General features: G+C 40.0%; 1 protein-coding gene across 3 annotated transcripts in view; it reads left to right on the plus strand.

Annotated features, from left to right (window-relative positions):
- Positions 1–24,683, plus strand: part of cers6 (ceramide synthase 6) — a 250,358-nt gene that overhangs the window by 94,026 nt on the left and 131,649 nt on the right. For all 3 annotated transcript variants that reach the window (XM_043693925.1, XM_043693926.1, XM_043693927.1), the window contains exon 3: positions 562–692. In XM_043693925.1, coding sequence (XP_043549860.1) covers positions 562–692 — 131 coding nt within the window. The remainder of the gene's footprint in view (positions 1–561; positions 693–24,683) is intronic.

Genomic DNA, 24,683 nt, shown 5'->3' on the forward strand with positions numbered 1-24,683 from the left:
TCCCGACCTCTCCGCCCCCACCCCCGTCTGACCTATCACCCTCACCTTGACCTCTTTCCACCTATCACATTTCCGACGCCCCTCCCCCAAGTCCCTCCTCCCTACCTTTTATCTTAGCCTGCTGGACAAACATTCCTCATTCCTGAAGAAGGGCTTATGCCCGAAACGTCGATTCTCCTGTTCCCTGGATGCTGCCTGACCTGCGCTTTTCCAGCAACACATTTCCAGCATTGGAATCATGAACAATAGTATATGAAATTTGGTGTAATTTAAGTAGTAGTTAGTCATAACTGAGCAATTTAGGCAAAAAACAAATTTTATTTTCACTCGAATAAAATGAGACTAAGAGAAAAGCATACTGTAGGATTCCATAAACATTTTGACCTGTTCTCTTAGGGCCTCGAATAAAACTCAACTCTTAACTCTTCTTACATTTCGTTTTTGAGTCAGTGCCTATTTTTTTAATGACACTTAAGATATTTTGTAATGCTGAAGGTGCTGTGTTAATGTGAGTTGTCATTATTGTTGAGGAATTTCTTAATTGCCTGATTTTCTTTCTAGCATCCGGATGAAAAGAGACTAGAAGGGCTTTCCAAACAATTGGACTGGGATATTCGCACCATTCAGCGTTGGTTTCGGCAGCGAAGGAACCAGGAGAAGCCCAGCACCCTTACCAAATTCTGTGAGAGCATGTACGGATTTAGTCTGTTGTGTTTTATTTAGACAAATTTAGGAGAGAGTTTATAATCTGACATTATTGCAGGGGAGCCTCATTTGCTGCAATTGAGTCATTCTTCTGCCTTAAGTATTGAAAGCATTCATATATGTTGCTAGTGATTTTCTTGTGGGGCATAAAGTTTGAAAATCAAAGGAGTATTACAGTTTTTGAGATTGCTTTGTTGGAAAGCACATGAAACCATGTGATCTGAATCATCAATACAAATATAATAGATTATCAGGTGTAAATTACTTGTATGATTATAATGTAGGAAACAGCAGGCTGCTTGGATTTGGAAGGAAAGGATTCTGCTGCCCAGCTCCTTGACTTGATAATGAAAATTATATTCTGTCACTACAGCATTGAGGCACTGATCTGTCAGTGAAAGATTTGATAGTCAATTCCTGTGTCATCTCTTTTCATGTGGCTATGGATAATTTACTAGAGCTGTTTTCCATACAGGCTTTTCATTTAATCTTGTTTAATAAGATGATCCCTCTGCTCCAAGAAGGCTTTTGACAAATGATGTTGCACAAATCTTCTCAAAACTTGCTAACAAAAGATGTTTTGTGCAATAACTTATACTTGAAATGCTGAGCTAAAACTAAATTACCAATTAATTAGAGGGTAGGAAGTAGCAAAGATGTGTTACTTTTGGGTTGAAAAGTGCTGTTTCCTAAGAGATGTCTTAGGAAAAGAGTGTTCAGACTCGTTTGCTAATTAAGAACATTAACATACACTCAGCGAATTATTGCAAAGTGGTCAAATTCACATGCAATACCAAACTGGGAAGGATCCCCAAATCTGAGGAAGAGTCTTAATCACCATGGAATAAATGGAATGACATGTTATTCAACAGGGCAATAATACATGAATTTAATTTATTTGCTATTCTTTTCACAAGATGTGGTGTCACTGGTTAGGCCAGCATTATTGTCAATTGTGAAGTGAAGCAAGTTGCCTGAAGACTTATATTCATGATGCTGAAGATCTCAAGAAAGAGTCAAGATGGATCATCCACTCGGGACTTCTGGCTGAAAATGGTTGCAACTGCTTCAGAGCTGAAAATGTGTTGCTGGAAAAGCGCAGCAGGTCAGGCAGCATCCAAGGAGCAGGAGATCTCCTCTGCCCAGAAGCTCTTCAGCCATGTTCTCAAACAGACTCACTACCACAGCCACATCTCCTTCCTCAGCACCTGCCTACGGAACCGACTGGCCCCGCACTAACTCCAGACTTTCCTGAAGGGCTCATGCCCGAAACGTCGATTCTCCTGCTCCTTGGATGCTGCCTGACCTGCTGCGCTTTTCCAGCAACACATTTTCAGCTGCAACTGCTTCAGCCTTGTCTTTTGAACTGATGATTCTTCATCTGTTAGAATGGTGATATTTGAGCAATCTCTTCCTACGGTCAGTTATTAAATGTCTACTATTATTCATAACTGGATGTGGCAGGATGGCAGACTTTAGATCTAATTGTAGGTAAGAGAAAAAATGCCCACAAGAATAATCAAATCCTGTTGGATCTAAAAGTTTGACCTCTAATCCTTGAAAGGAGCCAACTGAGGTGACTTTATAAAGATTAATGATGATAAATGATGTAAAAAGGTTAGCATGAGAAAATACTTCTCAGTAATTTTTTTGAATGACATAAATACAGGGATCTGCACTGCTGTGTTAAGACTTCAGATCACATCTGCTGCGTAGCACTGGGAACAACAATATCAGCAAACACATTGATGGTCCTGTTACAATTCTGCAGACTCAGTGCATTTAATCCTTCCATTTTTGGTGGAATCGAATCAAACTCGGATTCCTGGCACGGTGAGACAACTGTGCTAATCACTAAGCCACCATGCCAACGATATCAGTTCTTCTTTATAATGGGATGTCAGTCCAAACAAGGTTTGGCAATTATGAGTGCAGGTACAAGATCCTTTATCCGAAATGCTGTTTTTCAGAATTCAGAATTTTTTGGTTTTCAGAATGTTACAGTTTAATGCTGAAATTTTAAAAAATCTTAACAGAGAAGCAGAATTCTAACTAAAAACGTGCTTGGCCATGCCCCCATCCCCATGTCTCATCTGAGTCGACTTAGGCTAACTGTTTGCTCACCGAACAACCTTGTTAATGAGAAAAAAACTTCACAAAAACCTTTGCAATTTGGAGCTTTTCAGTTTTTGAATGTTCGGATAAAGGATCTTGTACCTGTACAAACTTTAAAGTCAAATTTGAAAGAAGATCACAGCAGAAAGATGACAGATTAGCAGGTACACAAGAAAGTACTTGGCTCAACAAATTGACTGTTTGTGTGTACATTGATAGACCTGCGAATGGATGGGTAAGGGCATTGCACCAAATTACAAAAAGATATTATCAAGCTGGAGAGGGTTCAGAAGACACTTACCAGGATCTTGCTGGGTATGGAGGTTTGAGTTATACAGAAAGACTGGTACTTTTTCCACTGGAGCCTAGAATGTTGAGACGCGACCTGACAGAAATTTATAAAATAGTGAGAGGTTTAGATAAGGTTAATGGTAGTTGTCTTTCCCCATAGGATGGGGGATTTCAAGATTAGTGGGCACATTTTTAAGGTGGAGGAGAGAGATTTGAAAAAGACGTAAGAAGCAATTTATTTTACAGAGTGTCGTTCACATGTGGAATGAACTTCCTGAGGAAGTGGTGGATACAGGTACAATTACAACATTTAAAAGACATTAGGATAGATTCATGAATGTAAAGGTTTGGAGGGATATGAGCCAGGAGCAGGCAGGTAGGACTAGTTTAGTTTGAGATTATGTTCAGTATGGACTGGTTGGACCGAAGAGTCTGTTTCTGTGCTGTACGATTCTATGACTCTAAGAAGAATATACAACTCAAAATAACAGACTTTTGAAACCTCTTTGGAGAGAGAAAACAAAAGATCAGTACAGAAGACAGCTGTAGCAAAATATCCATAGGAAGGAAATGACACAGGCACTGATTACTAAATCTCTCACTGACAGGTCAGTAAATCAATAATAATGGGCAAAATAAACACATCAGCCGCATTCTTTTTTCTTTGCTAATGACCAGTGTATTTTTAAATGAAGAATTATATGGTTAACTCTTCACACACTAGTCTGATTAAAAGAGGTGCAATAATTTGAGAGCTTATTCTTCAACATCTACCCTAACAGCAATTATTTTCATTCAAACAATCAAAGCTCCTTTGTTCACTTTTGCAGGATTGTAATACCAGATCTCTAAAATCAATTTTCTAATGTCAGTTTTCTCATTCCACCATGACAGCTCAATGAATTTGAAATTCAATCAAATTCTAATCTGAGCAATTGTAACCATGAAACTCTGATTGATTCTCATTAAAATAATCTGGTTTACTATTTTCCTTTAGGGAAGGAAATCTGCCATCCTTACATAGTCTGATCTACTTGTGAGACCAGACCCACAGCAATGTGATTGACTCTTCGCTACCCTCTAAAATGACCTAGTAAGCTGCTCAGTTCCAGATTAATTTGGAATGGGCAGCAAATGCTTGTCTTGCCAGTGAAGCACATGTACCATGAAAGAAGAAATGTTGAAAGATAGAAACATAAGAACTCCACTTAAGGTGTGTTCAGTCCAGATCCTATGATACTCTAGAGAAGTTAGTCACATGGTCAACCTGAATGTTTTGTGAGAAGAAATCTTACTTACTCTAGGAGACCCAGGAGAAGAAAATTTTCAGCATAATTAACAACAGAAGGTATTCATTACAAACAGATATTTACCTCAATATAGTTTAATTATACATGATCTATCTCAATATACTGCTGAAGAAATATTTTGAGTTGCCTTTATAATACAAAAGTTTTGGAACCTGAGTGTTTATTGTCACTCTGCATGATTAATGGGAGAGCTTGAATTTATTCTATTTCTGGTTCCAAAAGTGGAGTGAGGAGCTAACATCAATTTAGAATTTGTCACTAGGAAATGTTAGCTTAATAATTTTTGGGTAGACTAGACAGGGCATAAACCTAACCAGATGCATCCTACCGTTACTCATGTAACAATTTAAATATGGATGGGGGCATTGGAAGTAAAGTTGCATGGATTATTAACAAATATGCATTCCAATGGTAGGGATCTCAAGAGATCAGTCACATACCTCAGACTGATGTACTTTTTTGACCTAGCAGAAAACACAGTGATCTATATTTTATTTTTATTAGGGATTCAGTGCTGTAGAAATTATGGTTAGGGAACTGCAGTCCCAGTATAACACCAACGTACTTTATAATATTGATTGGTTTCAATGCTTATTGCAGTGCATCTAGTTGTTCAAGCCAACTATATTTTAAGCTGCTAATTTGACAAAGGCTTTGTAAAAGTGTGATATCATTACACAGCCTTTATATTTTACCATTTCATTATAGTAAAGCAGATGTTTTCTGCAGTCTTATTTGTATAGTGTGGAATGTGGGCTTTTGCTGAAGGACATTGGATACTTATTCATTAATTTACTGAAAATATTGCTTAACTAGCAATCCTGAAGTGAGGGAGTTGCAAAAGTGCTTTTGCCCTAGTGCTATGAATTATTCAGTCAATAAATTAAATCACTTAAAATGAATCACTGACTTTCACAAGCAACTTTACCTTGAAAGCATTTCCAAAGTACATTAATATGAATAATTAGTAAATTGAAAAGCGGCTTTGATAAATGAATGAGCTGTAGTAAGTTATGATTCTGTTGGAAGTTTGATGCATGTCCATTTTATCTACTTGATCTTTGTTTTAATTTTATTTTCAATTTAACAGATAGTCAATTTATGAAACTAATTTGTAGAAGAAACTTGTCATTGTTATAATCTAAATAAGGGATTGAGTGTTTATTCTATGTTTAAGACTTCTACTTTATGTGTATCCAAAATAGATTTTGTTTTATTCACCAGTGCATCATGGGCTTTGCTGGTTGGACAGCATTTATTGCCCAAACCTAGTTACTCTTGAGAAGGTGGTAGTGGACTACCTTTTTAAACTGCTACAGTCCATGTGCTGTAGGTTGACCCATAATGCCCTTCAGGAGGGAATTCCTGAATTTTGACCTTGTGACAATGAAGAAATGGTGATATATTTCCAAATCAGGATGGTAAGCCGCTTCGATACTGATCGGGTCACTATTTGACCTTGTCACTATTTTGTTGCTGCTTGTAGGACCTTGCTCCGCATAAATTAACTGTTGGGTTTCTTGAATTAAAATAGCAACGTCTTCAAAATTGCATAATTGACAAAAATCACTATGATATCCCTGAGGACTTCAAATATTCAAATAAGTTAATTCTCCTGTCTTCACTTAGAAATGCACCTCAAATAATTCACTCCATTATTAGTCACATAGTTGGCCTTAGCTCTTAAAATAATGGCATTTCATTACTGAATGTAAGTGCATACAAATTGTCTGCAAGAGTAAGCCATTCTGCCCATCTGCGGACTGTGAGTTTTTGAGATGTTGCCTCAGAATTGACTTGCTAACCAATCAGCCCTGCCTTCTCATACAATATAAAAGCTATTCACCTTTTCGTTGGTGTTCTTGCAAGTGTCCTGATGATTGAAACATGAAAACCTTTGACAAAATATGTTTTCTTTCAGCAATATCAAGTTCTGCACTACCAAATAACTATTTATTTTGCTAAGACTCCACGCTATCAATGCATGCCACACTATTTCAAATTCTTTTAGTTTCTCTTACTTGGTGTCTCTCATTCTCTTTCTTCTAGTACCTATTTCAAGTTTTTATCTTAATTTATTGGTGTCTGCGAGTTTCTTGTGTTCTCATTTTTTCCTTTTCGTTCTCACTGCATTCCTTTGTTTCCTCTTTGCATGGCACCAAACTGGGTTTGCATAATAACAAACAAATTCTGTGATCTCTGGTTTTTGGTTGCAGCACTCAGATATTGAGTGGAACCTGCTTATTCTGCAATGGAAGCTGAGTCATCAACAGTCAAACGCTGCATCTGCAAGTCTAAACATCGAACTCACTATCACTTCTGCACAGAAAAGGATTTGCTCCAAACTGTACCCAAAACCCTCTGTCAATTTGGTGCTTGGAATTCTCCACACTCCAAATCACTGATCAAATAACATTTGGCTTTAAGTAACCAAAGAAGTAAAACATTCATCATGATCATTTTACACAAATGCACTTACAGCTGTATACTTGGGTTTGGCTTTGTACTGGGCTGTTTGCAGGTTAAGATAAAAGTTCTGATACTGTGGTCACAATCACAAATGTTCAAACCCCTTAATGGAGTCTAGGTGACAACCAGAGAATTAAATTCTGAAGACAACCAATACTTTTCAGATCTTTGATCCAATGAATTAAGGAACAATCATGCATTACTGGACTCCTGATGCACTAAGTTAGAAGGCAATTATTCTAATTACAATAAGAACCTCAGAGTTTGTCCCAATCAGACATTTCTAATCCAGTTTGGATTTTTCCACAACATTCAAACATTCATTTTCAAGTCAGGGGCAGCAGTCGCCACTGCTGGGATTGCAGCAGGCCTGGACCAGGGAAGATGAAGCAGATACTGGAATGAGGATGACTCTGAAGTACCATTCAGAACCAGTCAGGCAGGGCCCTGTGAGGAAATAGAAAGGTGTCCTTGTGACAGGCAGGGGTGTCTTTCTGTCAAGGCCCTTGCCACCATGATTGGACAGGACAATCTGTGGGTAGTTAAACACCGGGGCCTCATTAGGACTGTCCCTTTCCCTGTCTGCAAGAAAGCTTGCAGTGCGTGGCCTTCTGGATACCAGCAATGGTGGGATAATGGCCTTTAAGTGGCCACGCTGGACTGCAGTGCTTCAAGAAGGCACTTCATCAGCACCTTCTCAAAGGCAAGTAGGATGGGAAATAAATGCTGGTCAGCTAGCAACACCCACATTTCATGAGTGAATGAAAAACAAATTAAGGGCCTCAATGGACCTTTTGATTGGGAAGGCCTTCCTTTACCATCCCAGCATCTGCCTAATCCAAGGAAGCAGAAAGGCAAGCACTCACTGTCTTCTTTCCTGAATTGACATCCTCTACCTGTATCCTAGACAACTACTGTGGATAGCATTAAATTCTGCCAATGTGTACAAAGCCATGCAAGATACACATCACTATTACAAGTTTTGAAAGCCTTTCAAAAGCACTGATTCATTTATATATTTATTCTTGTACACTAGGAATAATGCCTTACTGTCTCTATTAATGCTCCATAAAGAACATGTTCTAACAATTCATGATAGCTCTGATTTGAATTTCTATCTTCATAAGTTGCTAGAATTGCAAGAAAAATATCTATCACAAGACGAATAACCCAATAAATACTAAAGCTGCAAACGTTTTTCTGTGATGGTGTCTTGAATGTATGCATTTACCAGAGGAATTTAAATTATTTTAGATGAAATAAAGTTTTGGAGAAAGGTGAAAGATAATTGGCATAAAAAATGAGATAGTGAAACAACTTGTGCATTTGTAAGAACTCAGTAAAACAAAATAAACTAGCATTTGCATTGCATCCTTAATGTAAAAACTACTCAGAAACCTTCTATTTAGAAGTTTATATGAAAATAGAAGCGTAGAAAATCGAAGCTGGAGTAGCCCTTCAGCCCTTCAAGCCTACTCTACCATTCATTATGATCATGATTGAACTATCAATACAGTATCCTATTCACAGCTTCTCCTCATACCGTTTATCCCTTGAGCCCTAAATACTAACTCCTTGAAAAAATTCAAAACAGTAAATTCTGTGACAGAGATTTGCAACATTTACCTCTCTGTGGGCAGAAAAAATTCTCTTCACCTTAGTCCTAAATGGGGGGGTGAGGCCCCTTTCGGTCATGGCTGACCATGGGTTGCCCCTTGTGCTGGTTTTCTGCTTCCCTGAAGCGACGTTGCTTGTGACTGAAGAGACCAATGCTGGAGTGACAGTCCTGGTCACAGAGTTAGTCCTAAATGGCATACCCTGTATGCTTAGACTGCGACTCCTGGCTCTGGAACCCCAGTTGTGAGGAACATTCTGTATTTACCCTATTGATTTCTGTTTGAATTTTATATGTTGCTAAATAATACTGTTCAAAAACTATATGATGCATGCAATACCTACAGAGCTTGAGACACAGAGATGGGAATGAAATCTTGTTCTTATACATGAAGTTTGAGAAGGCTTGCAAAAAGGATAGAGAAATAGAGAGACAGAGTCCCAGATATAGGTCGTACCATAGGTGATTGAAGGCAGAACCAAGTATGAGTATGTGCAAAAAAACAGAGACAAAGAATTGAAGGATATGGGAGAGATAATAAGGCAGCACAATTCTGCAGAGATATGGCAGGGAAACTCAGCGAATCCTTTGGGATAAACATTTTGAATTTGATGTATCAGGAGTCAAGGAGAAAAGTAGATCAGTAAAGATGGGTGATTTTTAAAAATACATACTTTGTTCATAAAATTTGTAAAAGTACATTTCAGAGTAGTTCATATCCGAAATGACATAATTCATTATACACATTAATTTATCTCAATGCTTGCAATATTTCCACTTAATTTAAAGTATTCTCTGGTATATATTTCTCAAAAAGTTTAACATGGGTTCAGCCCATCATTGCAATGTGTCAGGAAGGCACCTGAATGTGGCCTTTCTGAATCGATCCTTTGCAGTGTCTGCCCAGGTTTGGTGCATCCCTCCTGAACCTTGAAATAAGACATTTTGCAACAGTCCAAGGTTTACACATTATGGTTCTAGGTTAGATTAGATTCCCTACAGTGTGGAAACAGGCCCTTCGGTCCAACGTCCACACTGACCCTCCGAAGATTAACCCACCTAGACCCATTTCCCTCTGACCAATGCACCTAGGACTATGGGCAATTTAGTATGGCCAATTAACCTGACCTGCACATTTTTGGACTGTGGGAGGAAACCGGAGCACCTGGAGGAAACCCATGCAGACACAAGGAGAATGTACAAACTCCACAGACACCCAAGGCTGGAATTGAACCTGGGACCCTGGTGCTGTGAGACAGCAGTGCTAACCACTGAGCCACCGTGCTTCCCCTAGTGGTAATATTGCTTGACTATTAATCTAGAAATTCAGCTCATGTTCTGGGGACCCAGGATCAAAATCGACCATTAATTCAATTTTAAAAAATCTGGAATTAAGAATCTGCTGACGACCATGAAACCATTGTAATTGTTGGAAAAACCCATCTGGCTCACTAATATCCTTCAGGGTAGGAAACCTGCCATCTACACCAGGTCTAGCCAACAAATGACTCCAGACCCACAGCAATATGATTCACTCTCAGCTGCCCTTTGAGAGTGGGCTAGCAAGACACTCAGTTGTATCAATTGCTGTGAAGTCTCAGCAAAGAAATGAAACCATCAGAGCACCTGGCATTGGCCAATGCACCAGAAAAGACAGTGGCAGAAACAGCCCTGTCAACCCTGCAAAATCCTCCTTACTAAAACTGGGAGCCAATGCCATCATTTGGAGAGTTGTCTCAAAGACTAACCAAGCAATAGCCTCATACTCATAGAACTATTCCTTTCAGACAGTGTCCCCAACACCACCATCACCATCCCAGCATATATCCTGACCCATTGGCAGGACAATGTCAGCAGAGGTGGAGACACAGTGTTATAAGTCGAGAGGGAGCAGCTTTGGAAATATTCAGTGCTGACTTCGGACACCATGCGGTCTCATGGCTTCAGGTGAAACAATGGCAAGGAACTTTCCTGCTTGTTACTACATACCATTCTCCTTTCACTGATGAATCAATACTCCTCCATGTTGAACAACACTTGGAAGAAGCAATGCGATTGTAATGGTGTAAAATATACTCTTGGTTCCTCACCAACAGCAGCTCAGCAGCAGCACTAGTGATGTCATGACATCAATCTGTTCTCAGTCATCGGCAAAGTAAGGGAAGGTGTCATCAACTATGCTAATAAGCAACACCTGTTTAGCAATAACCTGCTCAGTAATGCCCAGTTTGAATTATGCTGGGGCCACTCAGCTCCTGACCTTATTACAGCTTTGGTTCAAACATGGACAAAAGAGCTGAATTCCAGGGGTGAGTTGGAGATACAGCCCTTGACATCAAGGAGTCATTTGTTGCCCATTGGAAGAGAGTTTTGGTTGTTGGAGGTCAGTCAAGTCAGCTCCAGGACATCTCTGCAGAAATTACTCAGGGTAGTGTCCCAGACCCAACCATCTTCAACTGCTTCATCAATGGCCTTCTCTCCATCATAAGGTCAGAAGTGGGGATGTTCACCAATGATAGGATGATTTTCAGGCACCATTCATGACTCCTGAGATACTGAAGCAATCCATGTTCAAATGCAACAAGATCCCCAGAGAATCATCAAAGAATCGCTACAGTGTGGAAACAGGCCATTTTGGCCCAAGAGCCGCACCAATCCTCCGAGAGTATCCATCCAGGCCAATTCCCCTATCCTATTATTTTTACATTTCCCCTGACTAATGCACCTAACCGAGACATCCCAGAACACTGTGGGCAATTTAGCATTGCAAATCCACCTAACCTACACATCATTGGACTGTGGGAGAAAACCGAACCACCCGGAGGAAACCCACGCAATACAGGGAGAATGTGCAAACTCCACACGGACAGTTGCCTGAGGCTGGAATCCCTGGCATTGTGAGGCAGCAGTGCTAATCACTGTGCCACCGTGCCCAGATCTGTCAATATCTTAGCTTGGGCTGACAAGTGGCAAATAACATTCGTACTACCCACATGCCAGGCAATGACCATCTCCAACAATAGACACTTCACGTTCAGTAGTGTTACCATCACTGAATCCCCCAATACCAACATCTTTGGGGTTAACATTAACCCCCAGAATCTCAACTAGACTTACCACCTAATCACAATGGCTACAGGAGCAGATGTGAGGTTTCGGAATATTGCGGCAAGTAACCCAACTCCTGACTCCCCGAAGCCTGTGTTTCATCTACAAGGATTGTGATGGCATACTGCCCAAGTGTAGCTCCAACAACATTCGAGAAGCCTGACACTTTCAAGGACAAAGCAGCTAACTTGATTGGCACCCCATCCACAAACAACCACTCCCTCCAGCGCCAATGCTCTGCGATCTCTAAGATGCACTGCAGAACTACACCAAAGGTCCTTCCAAACTTGGCCACTTGCATTCAGAAGGAAAAGGACAGTAGATCCATGCCAACACCATTACCATAGTACTTGGACTGCAGTATTTCAAAAAGGCAGCTCACCACCACCTTCTGAAGTTTATCTAGGGATGGGCACCAAATGCTGGTCAGCGAGTGACACCCAATAATGAATAAAAACAGAGTGGTTGAATGTAGAAGAAGCTGGAGCTTAAGACAAAGGGGCATTGTGTCCATAATTTTCTCAGTGTCCAGTCAAAGCAAGAACTGTGTCTGATTCATGAATTAATGTTGACAAAAAGGTCTGACAGAACAGAGTTAGTTGCTCATTTGAGGGAAGAGAGAAGTCTTATTTCCAATTGTATAATAATGCCCATCTCTACCCTAGCCTGAACAACTGGGTGACATTAGCTTAGATATGGAAGCTGACCCCATTTCCTTTAGATGCTATCTCTGAGGAGTATGAGTGATGCAACAAAACATACTGTTAATTATAGAAACTTTAGTATGAGTTGGAGGCTGACATAGCTCTGTTCTTAACTTCACAACTGCAAAAGTAAGAGTAGGAGGAATAAAACTATTTTACAAAAGTTAAATGTGGAGGATGTTTGAGATTTGCCTAGATTTTGGGGATTTTTGTTACTGTCTCTGGGCATTACAGACAACATAAATGTTCTACATGAAAGAACTTAATATGTTGTTGCCCATTCTACTTAGTTTACCTAAGATACTTCTGTCTTTAGCTTTTAAACAGCATTAAATAGGCAATAGGGCCCAGCAGAACTGTCTGCTGTGAAAAATTCATATTTTAGATCAATATGGTTAGTCAGCAGATGAATTAAAGTGTTAATTTTTTTATATCTAACATCATTTTAGTGTGTATTCTAGGCAGCTAAAATGAAAACAAAAAATTATGCAGGTAGGTATTGAAAGTCAAATGAACTCTTGCTATACACTTTACCTTAACAGCTGTACCCAACTCAATGCTTCGCAACCCTGGAAATCTGTTATAAATTGAAGCAAAGATCACTGAGTGTATGTTAGAACATAAGAAACTAGTGTATAACAAAATAATGGCACTCAATCTTACTTCACACGTTATTCGAGAATCATAGGGAACCAAACTCGGCATAGATCCAACAGAACAATTTTTGCCAACTTGAAAAGTCTCATTAAATACATGAAATTCTTCAAGAATTGTGGCTTGCTGAGAGGCAATGCACATTGGTGTGAGAAAGTGAAAAGTAATTGTATTATGAGTACCGATAGAAAACAGGTTGTTGTAAGGAATAAGCGTTCAATGAAAATATCCAATAAATGGGAAGATAGTTTCATCAGTACATCCACGCAAAGTGATCTATTTAAACTATATGCAAATGTGATGGTGATTTCAAACAATTATAAAAAAAATTGCATGTTTATAAAAGATGGTTGTTACTTTTTACTGAACAACTGATGAGAACTAAATAGTGGCATTTTTGTTAAAATTTCCTCTTTATTCTTTAAGTCACTAGTTGTGAAAGGACCTTACTGTCTGATCAATACTTAAACATTGAACACTAACTTTCTGTGGAGAAATCATTGAGCCTCTGCAATTTTGTTTACTTTCTCAGAGTTGCACTGTCTCCACTTGATGTCTAGAATTATTCGTTGCTGGAAAAGCGCAGCAGGTCAGGCAGCATCCAAGTAGCAGGAGAATCGACGTTTCGGGCATAAGCCTTTCCTGTCGATTCTCCTGCTCCTTGGATGCTGCCTGACCTGCTGCGCTTTTCCAGCAACACATTTTTCAGCTCTGATCTCCAGCATCTGCAGTCCTCACTTTCTCCTATCCAGAATTATTCTCCAATTTTAGTAAGATGGAATAATTTTAGCTAAAGCAACACATCCATTCTAACTTTAATTATTTGTGGATAATCTTGAAATAAGAGCTGCAGTTCTTCAATAAAAATAACTTGTTTGCCCTAAAAAACAGCGACACCTGTTTGAAGTTAACAGATTCCTCTGTCCTAAATTGCTTGCGTATTAATGAGGAAACACTAAAGGGACAGACTATAATGTTGATACAAAGCCATTAGGTGAGAATGCAATAAAATAGAACAAATGTGGATGTTGGAGACTTCATACCTGGAAGAGATGTGGCAGTGAGTTAAACACCAAAATTAAAAAACACTGTAGAAGCATCACTGGATTGAAATATTAATTGTGTTTTCACTCCACAGATGCTGCCAGTCCTGTGACTTTCTGCAGCAATTTCTATTTTTATTTCAGGTGGGAATGTAATCTGCGTGAAGGTTGGAAGTGGTATTATGATGTGAAGTGTCTAGAGTTTTATTTTGTTTTTATAGTGAATATTTATAAGTGGACAAAGTAAGCCATTGAGCATTTGCCTTTTAGTTTAAGATGTTCAGAGGTTTTTTTTCACTTTTGAATCTTTTGTTCTTTTCTTTTGATTCCCCTATAGCAGTGGAAACATCTATAGCACAAGAAAAGCATTGGTGTTTCAGGTGCAAGTAATGTAGAAACCCTGGCTAAAGCTAAAAATCACACCATACCAGGTTATAGTCCAACAGGTTTAATTGGAAGCACACTAGCTTTCGGAGCAACGCTCCTTCATCCGGTGATAGTGGAGGGCTCGATCGTAACACAGAATTTATAGCAAAAATTTACAGTGTGATGTAACTGAAATTATACATTGAAAAATTGATTGTCTGTTAAGCCTTTCATCTGTTAGAATACAGTGATAGTTTCACTTCTTTCATGTGTAAATCAACTGCAAATTTTTGCTATAAATTCTGTGTTACGATCGAGCCCTCCACAATCACCTGATGAAGGAGCGTCGCCCCGAAAGCTAGTGTGCTTCCAATTAAACCTGTTGGACGATAACCTGGTGTTGTGTGATTTTTAACTTTGCTTTATGACATTATTGAAAAGATGGCATTTTCTAACAGTGCTGCACTCCCTCAGTACTGTGAAGCACCAGCCTAGAACGTGTGTTCAAGTTTCTGAAGTGAACCTTTAGAAATAAGATTCACAACACGACTGACATTAAAAATGGGGCAGAACAACATAAATATTATAAGAAAACAAGAAACTGCGGCTGATGGAGATCTGAAACAAAAACAGAAACTGCTGTAGAAACTCAGCAGGTCTGGCAGCATCTGTGTGTGATGAAGCTGTTCCTTCCGAAGATCCGAGGCTGAATGTACTGGACCACTGAAGTGTTCCCCAACTGGGGAGGGAACCCTCCTGTCTGTTGATTGTTGTGCGGTACCCATTCATCCGTTGTCGTAGCCTTTGCTCAGTTTCCCCAATGTACCATGCCTCCAGGCATCCTTGCTTGCAACGTATAAGATAGACAACGTTGGCTGAGTCACATGAGTACATGCCACATGAGTACCTGCCATGTACAAGGTGGGAGGTGGTTCCCACGCATTATAGTGGTATCTATGTCCATAATCTGACACGTCTTGCAGCGTCCACCGTGACAGGGCTGTATGGAGTTGTCCTGAGAGCCGGGCAGTTTGCTACGAACAATGATCTGTTTGAGGTTTGGCGGTTGTTTAAAGCAAGTAATGGAGGTGTGGGGAAGGTCTTGGTGAGGTGCTCATCCTCATTGATAATGTGTTGCAGGTCACGAAGAACATGGCGTAATTTTTCAGCTCCTGGGAAGTACAGAACAACGAAGGGTACCCTGTCAGTTGCAGCACGTGTCTGTCTCCTGAGGAGGTCATTACGGTTCCTTGCTGTGGCACGTTGGAACTGGCGGTCGATGAGTTGGGCATCGTACCCCGTTCTTGTGAGGGCATCCTTGAGTACTTCCAGTTGTCTGTCACATTCCTCCTCATCGGAGCAGATCCGGTCCATAGGGAATGGCCGTTTTAATAAGTTTTGGGTGGAAGCTGGAGAAGTGTAGCATTGTGAGGTTGTCTGTGGGTTTGCAGTAGAGTGTGGTGCTGAGGTGTCCATTCTTGATGGACAAGAATGAGACAGACAGTCGAGAGTAGTCCATGGTGAGTTTGATGGTGGGATGAAACTTGTTGATGTCACTGTGTAGTTTTATCAGTGACTCCTCGCCATGGGTCCAGAGGAAGAAAATGTCATCAATGTACCTGGTGTACAATGTTGGTTTGAGATCCTGCATAGAGAAGAAAGCTTGTTCGAACCTGTGCATAAAAATGTTGGCATATTGGGGTGCAAATTTGGTCCCCATGGCTGTTCCATGTGTCTGGATGAAGAACTGGTTGTCAAAGATGAAGACGTTATGATCGAGGATAAAGCGGATGAGTTGTAGGATGGTGTTTGGAGACTGGCAGTTGTTGGTGTTGAGTACTGAGGCTGTTGCCGCGATGCCATCCTTGTGGGGGATGCTGGTGTAGAGTGCAGAAACATCCATTGTGACGAGGAATGTTCCCGGTCGACTGGTCCGTGGGTACTGAGTTTCTGTAAGAAATCCATAGTGTCGCGACAGAAGCTGGAGATCCCCTGTACAATAGGTTTCAAGATGCCTTCCACATAGCCGGAGAGATTCTCACATAGGATCCCATTGCCCGACATGATGGGACATCCCGGAGTGTTGGCTTTGTGTACCTTTGGAAGACAGTAGAAGTCGCCTACACGAGAAGTACGTGGGATGAGGACGCGTAGGGAATTCTGAAGGACTGGATCCAAAGTTCTGATCAGTGTGTTTAATTCTTGGGTGTGTCCTTTGGTCGGATCAGCTAGTAGTTGCCTGTAGTGCTCCTGGTTGTTCAGTTGTCGGTATTTCCTTGCAGTAATCTGTTCTATTCTGAATGACAATGGCTCCTCCTTTATCTGCTGGTTTGATGACAATATTGTCATTGGTTTTGAGAGCCTGAATGGCATTGCGTTGTGAGCAGGTGATGTTTAGCTCTACCTTTGTGTAGGGCTGATGAATCTGGCATTTATATATTTCCTGACAGTTTGAGCATACATGTCAAGCCCAGGGCAGCAGCCCTCCGGTGGGGTCCATGTTGACACCTTCTTTGGTTGCTCCTCTACAGATCCCTCTGATGACTGTTCTAGTTCATCAGTGGGCTCAGTGGGATCACTGCCGGCACCTTGAAAGAATTCCCGGAGTCTCATTCATCTGATGAACTCCTCTGTGTCTGCTGCCAGAACCAACGGTATTACTGCAAGTAAGTGTACTGACAACTGAACAACCAGGGTTCATGTCACATTACAGGTGAACACCATTGCACTACACGCGCACACAGATATTCCTACACGCACACACTCTCACATACACACGGACACAGGTACAGACAGACGCGCACACAGACACCCACACACACCATTATGGACACCCACACTCACACATGCACCCCCTCACAGACTTAAGACACTCTGCACTCACTACACACACACACACACACACACACACACACTTTCTCACACTCACAACCCCCACCCCAGACAGACACACACACACACACAGACAAAGACCCACATACACATATATTTTGTGGGGTGAATTTGTACTTGCAGAGTTACATTGCACTTTGCTCAAAAACTGCATGCATTCATGTAGAACTCTGAGCTCAAAAACTGCATGAATTTATGTAAAACTCTGTTATCTCACTTTTTAGATTAGAATCAATCTAAACATCATGGCAAAGATAGGAGGCTAACACCTGAGGTCATGGGGGATAGTCGGATGTTTGGGTGGGGAAGTCAGTGGCAGTAATTGGTTAAGTTATTTAGTGACTTGGAAGTTCGGAAAGGATTTTTTTCTGTTTAAGCAACCATCTAGAATCTCGACTACGAGAGACGTTTTGGACAGGTCCCAGTGAACAGGGCAATCTGTCAGAAGTTCAATCCCTGACAATCTGTAAAGGTCTATTGGGCGCCAGTTCAAAATTGTTTTGAGTCTCCTGGGTTTTGCAGGCCTAATAAACTTTAAGTCAAGTGGACTTGATTGAACAAGGTCAAAAACGTGTGGAGCTGGAAAATACAGTCGGTCAGGCAGCGTTCGCGGAGCAGAAGAGTCGGTGTTTCGAGCATAAACGCTTCATCAGGAATGATTGAACAGGGGTTGAGCTGGGGAGGGGAATTGAAGGAAGCGGAACTCTGGTACTGCTGTGCTGCGGGGGAACCGGTTCCTCGGTACATTGGGTGAGAAAAAAAAAATTTAAAAAGACAAAAAGGAAAGGCTGAGGCACTTGGGGCTATTTTCATTGGAGAAAAGAAGGTTTAGGGGTGACTTGATAGAGGTGTACAAGATGATTAGGGGTTTAGATAGGGTTGACCATGAGAACCTTTTTCACATATGGAGTCAGCTATTACGAGGGGGCATAGATTTAAATTAAGGGGTGGTAGGTATAGGACAGATGTTAGGGGTAGATTCTTTACTGAATTCATGGAATGCCCTGCCAGTAGCAGTGGTGGACTCTCCCTCTTTATGGGCATTTAAACGGGCATTGGATAGGCATATGGAGGATAGTGGGCTAGTGTAGGTTAGGTGGGCTTGGATCGGCACAACATCGAGGGCCAAAGGGCCTGTACTGCGCTGTAATGTTCTAGAACATAGAACATAGAACATAGAAAAATACAACGCAGTACAGGCCCTCAGACAATCAATTTTTCAATGTATAATTTCAGTTTACATCACACTGTAAATTTTTGCTATAAATTCTGTGTTACGATCGAGCCCTCCACTATCACCTAATGAAGGAGCCTCGCTCCGAAAGCTAGTGTGCTTCCAATTAAACCTGTTGGACTATAACCTTGTGTTGTGTGATTTTTAACTTTGTACACCCCAGTCCAACACCGGCACCTCCAAATCCTGGCTAAAGCTGGAATTGTAAAACGGTTGCCCCTGATGTAAAGAAGGTTTGGCACTATTAAGAAATAGGTTACCTCAGTACATACAGTTTGGTTTATAAGTTCCAAACCACAAGAGTTCAGTAATAACCCTGAACAAGTTATTTGTAACAGCAAAAGCCTAAGCCTGGGAAGGCTCCTTGGATGAAACTATCAAATTCTCAAGAGATGGAGTTAAAAGCCAGAGATAAATTAAGCCCAATGGTTGTAAAAGACAAAGGAATTCTCTTTGGTACAAGTAATTAAAAGGAGTGCTTTTGGGATAAATAGGATTGCATTTTACTGAGTTGTTTGTAAGTGTTTAAAACTGTGTTATATGTAAATAGTTTGACTTGTTCTATTTTATCTGCATTTCTTTTGCATAATGAACTTCTCTTGCTAAAACCAAATCTGCTTACTTTTGTTTCAGTGAAATACATTTTAAAAATAAAAAAAAGTAAAATATCTTCTATCAAAACTAATTTCAATCTGAGACTTCACTTGTCCATTAATAACATCAGCAAGGATTATAACTATTGGATTTCCAAGCAGGATTTTGAATTCACTTAAGAGATTTCTCTATCTTTAGTTTTAAAGCAATTGCTATATGATGATTCTAAATATACAACAGCTTTGTTGTGAAAGTTTATTACATGGAGATTTTGAGGATGGCTTTGAATGTTGCTCAGAATTTTCTGGAAGTGGAAGATATAACTGTGAATTATTTTTAAATCTTTACTAAAGCTAAACTGAGAGACTTACAGCTAAATTGTTGGTAGGCATAAGAGCAGGATGTACAAGGGTGAGATACTTAAATCCAACATTTGGAATTGTTAAAAAAAGGAAACCTGAAATTAATGTCTTACAATTGGAATTAGCTAACATATAGCTAGAAATTAAGAACAACTGGACTTCCAAGGAGATCAAAATACTTGAATGAGAGGGGAGCGTCAAAGAGAGGGAGATGGAATTAAAAGAATTTGATCTCCAAAGAGGTAGGGAAATTAAAAACAGCTTATAGCAAAGAAGGATGGAAGAGGTAATGTTACAGAGAAGAGATATAAGGACACCAAGGTAATAAAGGAAAAATGTCAGAACCAGTAAGTGAAAACAAATGTTATGGCCAAGTGGTATTATCACTAGACTATTAATTTAGAGACCCAAGCAATGTTCTGGGGGAGCTAGGTTCAAATCCTGCCACAGGATAAATGTAATTTTTAGGGTTTAGAAAAGATTTACAAGGATGTTGCCAGGGTTGGAGGATCTGAGCTACAGGGAGAGGCTGAACAGGCTGGGGCTACTTTCCCTGGAGCGTGAGGGGTGACCTTATAGAGGTTTACAAAATTATGAGGGACATGGATAGGATAAATAGGCAAAGTCTTTTCCCTGGGGTCGGGGAGTCCAGAACTAGAGGGCATAGGTTTAGGGTGAGAGGGGAAAGATATAAAAGAGACCTAAGGGGCAACTTTTTCACGCAGAGTGCTGTACATCTCTATGACTCTATATGCTTTTATTGTAATAGGAGTTGATGTTCTAAAGCCAATTGCTGGAAGTTAAATGGAAAGTGGATCACTGTATAGGAATTTCTAAGGAATTTTAAGAAAATGAAGCTTCATGAAAGGATATGAGTAGTAAAACTGTACCTGTAGTACAAAATGAACATGTTTCCTTGGAATGTACTAAGAAAAGAGAGACAGCTCAGGACTGTCATGAAAATTATTTTTCACATATTCGCAAAGAGAATCAGACTACTTGGATTTTCTAAATATTATAGTTCAGAAGAGGTGGTATTTTGCTTTGAATCAAGGAAGTTAGTCCAGAACAATATTGAGAGATACTGGAGCAGCATAGTCACTGATGCTGGCTGATGATGCTATTTATTTTCCAGAAGCTTTAATGAAAGATAAATTATTAATTGGAGGTATATATAGAGATTACAAACCAAGCTCACTCTCATATGTCAAGTTAAAGAGTAACTTGGTAAATGAAGAAGTTGAGTGGGAGTGGTGAAACAAATTCCTACAGAAGGATTTGATTTTATTTTGGAATGAAAATTGGCCTCATCAAGTGTGTTTGAAAAACCAGTGTAAATAGAAGAAACTGAAATGAATAAGAGGAATATCTTGGATTGTTCCTTAATTTTATTATCGACCAAATCTTGGGCTCTTAAAGTTAGGCAAGAAGAAGAGAAAAGGAGTCTATGAATCAAGGAGTCAATTTTGAAATTCAGTTATTGAATACAATTTTCAAACATATAACTAAAATTGATGATAGTAAAGAGAATGAGGCTGATATTTATAGCCCAATTTCTTGAATAGAAATGCAACTGACAGATTCAGGATTGGAAAGTTATGTCAACCAGCCAGCCAGCACACTGAATCAGAAACAATGCCTGAATGTTATTATGTGACAAACAAAGTATTAATAAAGATAAGGATGCCACTTCAAATACCAGCTCTCGAGGAATGAGCAGTGCTCCAGCAGATGGTGGAATGTTACTTGGCCTTATACGGTTAATCACACCCTGGTTTAGCCATTTGGTATGATTTGAATAGTTTTGATAAGGATTCTTATTTTCTTTGGATCACATGATTATTTTGAAATCTCTCTGGCCCTTACTAGCTGCCATTGAAAGGATTGACAAGTTAATACTCAATCTGTCTGACACATTATAGAATTTCAGCTATTCTGTTGTTATCAGGGTGTTTGAGTGGTAAACACTGACTGTTCATAGCTACTAATATGAAATAATAGGAGTCCTACAGAGCAAAAAGAGGCCATTTGGCTCATCAAGTCTGCATGGATTCTCTGAAGAGCATCCCTCCTAGACCCCACCCTATCCCTGTTACCTCACATTTTTAGCATGGCCAATCCACCTAGCCTGCATATCTTTGGACTGTGGGAGGCAACTGGAGCCCTGGTAGAAACCCACGCAGAATGTGCAAACTCCACACTGACAGTCACCCAAAACTGGAATCAAATCTAGGTCCAGGGTGCTGTGAGGCAGCCGTGCTAACTACTGAGCCACCATGCCACACATCACCAAAGTTAAAGGTGACATAATTATTCATTTTTGAGTTCGTTTTTCATTGTTACATGGTAATAATATTATAGTTATTTAATCAGATGTAATTTTGAATATAATTAGATTCAAGCAGACCTGTTTATTGATATTGATCTAATAGGTCACTTGATTGCATCTGTAGAGGTAGAATGATGCAGCTATAATTAGCCTAAATTACAAGCATAATTGCACAAAAATATAAAGGATGCTGCAGTAGTATGTACATTCACGCTTTGTTAATAACTTCATCAGTTTGCAGATGACCCACAATGCATGATCTCCACCGTGAGTAGGGCAAGGAACCAGGTCTCCAATTCATTCTGTTGGAATCAAGCAGATCCACACTAGCCTGAGTCTCTGTGGCAATGTAAACTTTTACAAGCAGGCTTTAGTCCATAGCTATGAATAGTTTTGATAAGGACTCTTATTTCTTTGGATCACATGATTATTTTGAAATCTCTCTGGCCATTTCTAGCTGCCATTGAAAAAATTGACAAGTTGATACTCAACCTGTCTGGTCACATTCTGATGTACATCAATGCCATCATGTCCAGTTTGGGAATTGAATCCAGAGCTTCTTGGTCAAAGGCAGCATTTCCCAACTATGCCAAAAGCCTCCTTTTGTTAATTAATGTAAGTTATATTCTACTTCAGTAATAAATGTGAATCTCAAACTATCCTCAGTACCCAATTCCCTTACCAGACATATTTAGACTCGTGTGCTCCTGCTAATAGTGTGCTTTGATTGCAAAATAGCTCATATGTGGAGAAACAAACATTAGATGCTGCTGTGAAATAACGATATTTGTCTTAATTGTCTCCTTTTGGAAAAGTTAAAAGCTTGACATTTAATTGCAAATTGTACTTGTTAGCAATGATTTTAGCAAGGTAGGAGAAACCATGTTGTGTTGTCCAAGGGAGACCTACTGATTAGCTCAATTTCAATCTGAGAGAGTGTTTTTATAATGAAAAATTTGTACTCTGTTGCTTGTAAAGTTGTGTTTGACCTTCAGAATTTATAATGACTTCAATTAGTTCAGGGCCATACATGTTTTGACTTCCAAAAGTGTTTTCATCACTTTCATTTCTGCCAGTTAAATTGATTTATTGATGTCTGAGAGGCTGCAAAGAGTTTTTGCAAAATAAACACAAAAGTAAAAGATTTATAGAAAGAGAAATGGAGATTTTTATTTATTTGCTGAACATTACAGTTTCTAAAGTAACATTGTGAAATTAATTTAAAATTGAAATTCCTCTGCTTGAATTTCTTTTTATTTACTTGTGGAATGTGGGCATTGCTGACTGGCCAACATTTACTCCCCGTCCTTAGTTGAAGAAGATGGTAATGAGCTGCCTTCTTGAATGACTGCTGTTGATGTCCTATAGATAGACTCACAATGCTTTTAGGGAGGAAATTCCAGGACTTTAACCCAGCAATACTGAAGGATTGGTGGTATATTTCCAAGCAAGGAGATTTGGTGAGTGGCTTGGAGTGGAACTCTGGTGCTCCTGTGCATCTGCTGCTCTTGTCCTTCTAAATGGAAGTAGATGTGGGCTTGGAAGTTGCTGCATAAGAATCTTTGGTGAATTTCTACAGTGCATATTGTAGATAGTACACACTGTTGCTACTGAGTGTCAGGTGGTAGAGGGAGTGAATGCTTGTCAATGTGGTGCCAATCAAGTGGCCTGCTTTGTCCTGGATGGTGTCAAGCTTCTTGAATGTGATTGGGGCTGGACTCATTCAGGCAATTGGATATTTTAAACACCTTATTCATGTCACTGCTATTTCTAGATTTGACTATTTCTGTGCATTCCTGGCCAGCTTCCCACTAACACCCTCCAAAAATGTTAGCTCCTCTCATACGGTCCACTGTGTTCCCTCACTTGCACCAAATCCTGTACATCTTTTATGTTATTTACTGGCATTTGCTGCTACTCCAGCAATGACCTAATTTTAAAATTCTTATTCTTCTTTGTTTAAATCCAACCTTGGATTTGGCCCTGCCTAATTCTGTAAACTCAAGTCCTGCAATCCACCAAGAGCTCACTGCCCAACTGTTCTTGTTTAACAGTGATTTCCTTTGCTCCACTATTGGCAGCTAAACTTAAACCTCTCTCTATCCTTCCCTTCCTTTCAGTAGCTCCTTACATTTTACTTAATTGACCACACTTTAGGTCACCAGTCCTGATTTCTAATTATTTAGCTCAATGGATGGGAGAGCATTTAGCGGTAATGCAGGAGCAGGAGGGTTGTGAGGTGAGTGATTTGTACTGAACCTTAGGCTGAATTTTCCCATTTTTTGGCAATGTTTTATCAAGTGAGTGAATAAGAAACACAGAAAGCAGGAAGGTGGATGAAAGCTATTGAGTGCTTGTGACCATTTTAATTAATGAAAACTTTAGTCCATTAGCCTTAGTGAGCGGCATGTGCAGTGACAAAGTTCAGTGAATGGTTTACCTGTGATTGGGAAATAGAAAAGAGAAGATTGTAGAAGTTACTTTTGCAGAGTGACGATGGTTATTAAACTTTTTCCCTTCACTGCTATGCATTTCATTGCATTACAATCAGGATACTGCACTGATTCAATCTGTGGTCTCGGGTCAGGCTGGCCGAGTTTGGGGATGTGACCTCCTTTTATGGTCACTAAGAAGAAGCTGTCACTCTCCACCACCCGTCCAGCAGCATCTCCAGAAGCTAACCAAGGAGCTAACTTGTCTTTTGGGCCATTTCTTTCGGTGACAGTGGACCTTCAGAATGGGAAGGGCAGTTCCTGCCTCACAGTGATTGAAATGGTAGGAGAAAGTGAGGATTACAGATGCTGGAGGTCAGAGTTGAGAGTGTGGTGCTGGAAATGCACAGCAGGTCAGGCAGCATCCGAGGAGCAGGAGAATCGACATTTTGGGCACAAG

Source organism: Chiloscyllium plagiosum, chromosome 7 (assembly GCF_004010195.1).
Source record: "Chiloscyllium plagiosum isolate BGI_BamShark_2017 chromosome 7, ASM401019v2, whole genome shotgun sequence".
In the NCBI taxonomy this organism is placed as follows: Eukaryota; Metazoa; Chordata; class Chondrichthyes; order Orectolobiformes; family Hemiscylliidae; genus Chiloscyllium; species Chiloscyllium plagiosum.